At 37.0% G+C, this 5,603-nt stretch overlaps 1 protein-coding gene across 1 annotated transcript; it reads left to right on the top strand.

Annotated features, from left to right (window-relative positions):
• The first annotated feature begins 416 nt into the window (after positions 1-416).
• Positions 417-5,370, top strand: LOC107823216 (squamosa promoter-binding-like protein 9). The gene is made up of 3 exons (XM_016649820.2): positions 417-909; positions 4,290-4,429; positions 4,559-5,370. Exons 1-3 carry the CDS (start codon positions 551-553, stop codon positions 5,158-5,160), a joined length of 1,101 nt encoding a protein of 366 aa, XP_016505306.1. The 5' UTR covers positions 417-550; the 3' UTR covers positions 5,161-5,370.
• The last annotated feature ends 233 nt before the right edge of the window (positions 5,371-5,603 follow it).

A 5,603-nucleotide genomic window follows, 5' to 3' on the forward strand; every position in this document is an offset into this window, starting at 1 on the left:
TTGTTGTAAGATATTTGAAACTTATAGTTCTAACTTGTACTTATGTGACTATAAAAGTTTTTCCTTAAGAATAAAACAAGAAATTTAAATTACATTTTGTATCATTCTTTTTGAATAGATTAATAGGAAAACAAAATGAAAAGGAAAAGGAAGTACTTTTTATCACAATTTATTGGACTCTTTTCTTTATTTGTCCAAAAAAATATATTTATATTTAAAAATAATTTAACCTTTTAAACATCTTATTTTATCTTAAAGAAAAAAATTATAACCACAAAATGTCTGTATCTTATTCTAAAAATCATAAATTCCAAAGTCTGTTTTATCTTTTTAACTTGGCATCCAGTCAAACAACCTCTGTATTTTATGCAACGGAGGGAATAAAGAAATACTAGTAGGAGTGATAAAACAAGAAAAAGTGCAAAAGAAAAGGTGACCTTTTTCAAAATATCTGTTTCTCTAAGTATATGTATAAAAATGTACATGACACTGTGACTCTGTTCATGTGAATGCCACCTTTTATAATGATTTGACCCCTTAAAGCTGTGGAATGAATGGGCAGTGGAATTCGGTAATGGAACTGGGTTCAGTTTCTTCTCCTGGTAGTAATTCAAGTTCCTCCGACTCTCTCAATGGTTTGAACTTTGGCAAGAAAATCTACTTTGAAAATGTGGGTGGTGGGTCATCGCCGGTGACCGGAGCCGGGAACTTGCCGCCGGCGTCCAAGAGGGGGAGGGGTGGGTTGATGCAGGGTGGTCAGCCACCTAGGTGTCAAGTTGAAGGTTGTCAGGTAGATCTGAGTGATGCTAAGGCTTATTATTCGAGGCATAAAGTTTGTGGTATGCACTCTAAGTCTCCTACTGTTATTGTTGCTGGCCTTGAACAGAGGTTTTGTCAACAATGTAGCAGGTCAGCTTAATTTTCCATATTACTCTAATTACTGTTATCAGAAGTTTTAAGTATTTATGCTCTATTTATATGGCTGTGTCGATACGCGGATACAAAACATGCACAACAGGTGTCTGAAACTCACTTTTTATACAAGAGTTTAACTTATGGACTAGTGGTCCTTGTATGTAAAGTTGTTTATATACTGGTTCGGTGGAGAGAGTTGACTATTGTGGATTTGTTAAATAATTGTTTGCTTGAAGAATTGTTAAATTGTTACTGGTGCCTTTCTTTATTTCCTAAATTGAATAACATTTTGAAACTCATGTTGATATCCTGTGCTTGAATATGACAATGGATTTTGCGAGTCTTGTATTAACAGCTTCTTGCTTATACTGTTTTTCGAGTTTAATTTTTAGGCGTTCTTGGCGCTCTTCTGCTTCTTTTGTCATAGAAAGGCAGTTCCTTAAGTGATGTGTGCTTGTTTTCTTATATGGCTGGACCAATTCTCGCTGCTAAGTGAGTTTTAGGGGGGCCTTTCTTCATAATGAGCACTGCATTGGCGTTTTATTATGTGGAGTAATAAGACAATTAAGATTATATTAGAAATGCGCCTACAACTCCTGTACGTACGAAGTTCTGAAGATCTAGATGTAGAGATGGTTATCGAAGAGCATTTTAAACTACTTGCTTGAATAGGTAGGGATTTGGATTTGTGCTTTCATTGAGAGGCAGCCTGCATTCTTTGTACATCTACGAGAGAGAATCAACTGTGGATGCCCTGATATAACTCAGTGGCTTGAAGGTGTGTACTAATCAAAGAAATGACACTTATGGAACAAATTTTAAAATTCATTTTGGTTCATGAAATGTGGAGCTTTTGTTCACAAATATGAACTTCAGTGATTTAGGACCAGCTTCATGCTGAAACAATTGTTGTTAGAAGTGATGAAGTATTGAACAGGTACGTTTTGGAGAATGCAGAAAAAGATCTATATAGGTGATACATATTTAGTTGAGAATATCTTTTAGATATTAGCACTTTTATTGTTGGTCTTATGCTTTCTTGGTGTGGTTTCCGTTTAGAAAATATACATAACTTCTAATACTTTTTATTTGTATTTGCTTAATATTGACATGAGATGAGTTTAATTGGAGTAATGTGGTCAGTGAGGATTCGTATAGCTGACCCAACTTGTTGGGGACCGAGGCAAAATTGTTGTTATTGTATGGTTTTGATTAAAAAGCATGTTCTTTGTGGCCAATATTTTTGCATAAGCAACATATTTGACTGGTCTATCATCTATGACTCATATGGTCATATCCAAGTCCGGAATGGTAAAAGTTTCTGCTGAACACTCTTAAACTTGGTCTCCGAAAAATTAGTATTAACTTTTTATTTGTGTTGTTTTGTCCATTCTGCTAATGTCATTCTATCACCCTGAAGAAATTAACTTAATATATTGGTATTCTGCATCATAAGCTTCCCCTCATGATTTACAAGATTGACGGTCATATGCATTACAATCAGAACATGCATAGTAGCACCAGTCTTGGCAGGCTAAAGCTAATTGGATATAGAGACAAGCAATTTATCAGTCTACTCCATGGTATTAACAGTACTCTGTAATTTACCTTGATTTGCTTCGTTGTATTCTCTTAGCATCAGAAAAATGCACTAGTACAGTGCCTTGCTGGTCTGAACTAAGTATATGTAACTACGGTATAAGCAGTCTAAAAATCTGAAGAGGAAAAAGAAATCCTTTGTGCCACGAGTAGTCCCATTCAAAGGGTCCTACTTACAATGGGAGAAATGATGTGATCTTGAAGCAAGATAGTTTGCTTTTTCTTCTTTGTTTTGTCTTTTTATTTGGGTGAATGACACTGGCTTTTATGGATCTAATTTTCCACCATTTATACAAAAATATTGATAGTCGTTCTCACAATCCATATGATCCTACTGAATTGATCTTTGCTAGAAGTTAAAGGGTAGCATATTTTCTGAAACAGCTTTGCTCTTTATATTAGTTGCTGTTTTGTCATGCCTACTAGCTTTTCAGATAAAACTTCAATTCGGTTAGTTATTGACGCGTATGATGATCCATCTCACAATATTTGCAAATAATTATTAAGCATCAATGTATTTCTTGTTTTGCACATCTGCAAAGTGTAGGAATCTAATGTTGAGGGCCTTCCCAAAATTATAATATCTTCCCTGCAATATCCCCCAGCCTTTGTTGTAGTCTATTTCTGGAATGATTATGGCTTTTTTCATGTTACCAAGCCATGTTTCCACTCTGATGTATTCGCCATAAATGTTGTAGTTCTGGTAAACTCTATGAAGATGTGACTGTATTTTCCTTCCCCATCTCCTATAGAGGTTTTCTGTATATCCTTGAAGCTTTTTGTAAAGTTTCGCAGACCCAAGTTTTCTTCATCAATCTTGATATGGCTGGAGAATCTTCTGCCCAGCCCTGGAGAGAGTATAAGTGTAGCAAAGAAGGGGAAGGGGGGGGGGGCACATTTCCCAAGTCAGAAAAATTAGAGAGATCATTTTTGCGATTTCTAGCCTTGTGACTCCAAAAAGAACCTCACCAAGGCCTTTTTCATTGGGTTCATCATTTATACGGTGGCTGAATGATTATTTTCAAAACTGGTGCGCTGGATATCATTATGGTGTGTTGTAACTACCTAAGTACAAGTCAGAGAGAAAAGTTAAAGAGATCATTTCTGAGATTTCTAGCCTTGTGACTCCAAAAAGAACCTCACCGAGGCCTTTTTCTTTGGGTTCGTCATTTATACGGTGGCTGAATGATTATTTTCAAAACTGGTGCGCTGGATATCATTATGGTGTGTTGTAACTACCTAAGTACTCATTTGCAATTGGCAATGGTCTCAAACCAAAATCTGCAGTCCCTACTACTGGCATCTCTCCCAATATTTATTGGGAGATATTTAATTTAAAGAGATATTAGTCATAAAGTTTCCGAGTATGCACTTCTTTTTATCTTGAAAGCTTAGTAGTTAATAAATCCATCAACTCATATACGAGCCAAACTTTGGTCTTGATGAAGAAGGAAATTTAATGTGTGAAACTTTGGGGAAGTTTTGATAAGAATGTGCATTGCACAATGATTAGTAGTTACTCAAACATAACTAGAATGCCTCTGTTATTTATGTGCGTCTTGTATAAATATGCATATAGAGTTCAATTTCCCCCCGAGTACTCAAAGACGCCTATGTATTTTTTGATTTTGTTCTTGCCTATGACGAAACATTTCAAATGTATTGGATAGAATAATGGCTAGCCAAAGCTAGCTCATCTTCTCAGTTAACTTATTGCCCAGTCAATGTCTGCCTTATTGCATGGACTTAATAGTTTCTTGGTGTTTTGGTTCCAGGTTCCATCAATTGCCAGAATTTGACCAAGGAAAAAGAAGTTGCCGCAGGCGCCTGGCATGCCATAATGAGCGCCGCAGGAAGCCTCCATCTGGATCTCTTTTCTCTACACATTACGGGAGCCTTTCTTCATCAATTTTTGGTTTGATAGAATTCCTTTCCATTCTCTCTTTGTTTACATTATACTCGAAAATTTATGCTCTTCTCTTTTCCTTTTATAAAAAGGAAAGAACATTATGCTGACTCTGGTTATTTTGATTCGAACTGATAGAAAATAATAGCAGCAAATCTGGAAGCTTTCTGTTAGACTTCAGCTCACACCCACATGTCAACGAGAGTTCGTGGCCAAATACTAGAGCATCTGAACAAGGATGGGATCATCAATCTACTGCATCAGGGAAGTGTCTTCAGCGTCCTTGGCTGAACAATTCTGAAAATGCTACATCTGAGTTAGTTCTGCAAGGTTCAGCCACCAGGACCAATTATGTTCCTTCAGGGGAATGTTTTTCTGGAGTCTCAGACTCCAGTACTGGTGCTCTCTCTCTTCTGTCAAATCGGTCCTGGGGATCAAGGAATCCACCCTCAAGTCTTGGAGCTAACATTGATGGGATACACACCATTCAACCTTCTGATTCCCATGGTGCACCTACCAATCACTTCTCAAGCCCTTCGTTACGGTTTAAAGGAAATGAAGCTAGCAGCAGTTCACACGAGATGCCTTCTGATTTGGGTTTGGGTCAAATTTCACAGGCTGCTGACGATCAGTACTGTGGTGAGCTGGGGATAGGTCAGCAGAGTGGACGACAAAACATGGAACTGGACCACTCTAACGGTTATCATCCTTCTGTTCAGAATGTGCACTGGTCTCTTTGAGTAGTATGATCACGGTTGTAAGAGAACATGTTGATGAAGTAGTTTGATGTTTGTGAGGCTGTCTGTTGACGAACTACCACTAATATTATGCAGCTTATGTGCATTCTTGTTGGGCTAGTCCCAAGATGACCTATGTTTTGTTCTTGAACTGTTTGATAACTTGCTACCATTTGCTTTGGCGTATCTTTTTAACGTGCATATTCTGTTTTATCACTCTTGGTATATGATATTAGGTGAAAAGTCAATCAAAATCACAGGACAGGACAATATTCTACCTGTTAGACACTGCCCTGGTAATGATGTTAATGCGCTGGTAGATGAAGTATGAACCTGTAGCGACAAAGATGCTTCATTATGATGTTCATTTTTGTCTCTTTTTCTGATTTTTCCTTTCGGTACTCGTTTTATATTTTTCATTTGGGCTCTAAAATACATAAATCTCT

Source organism: Nicotiana tabacum, chromosome 5 (genome assembly GCF_000715075.1).
Source record: "Nicotiana tabacum cultivar K326 chromosome 5, ASM71507v2, whole genome shotgun sequence".
Taxonomy (NCBI): Eukaryota; Viridiplantae; Streptophyta; class Magnoliopsida; order Solanales; family Solanaceae; genus Nicotiana; species Nicotiana tabacum.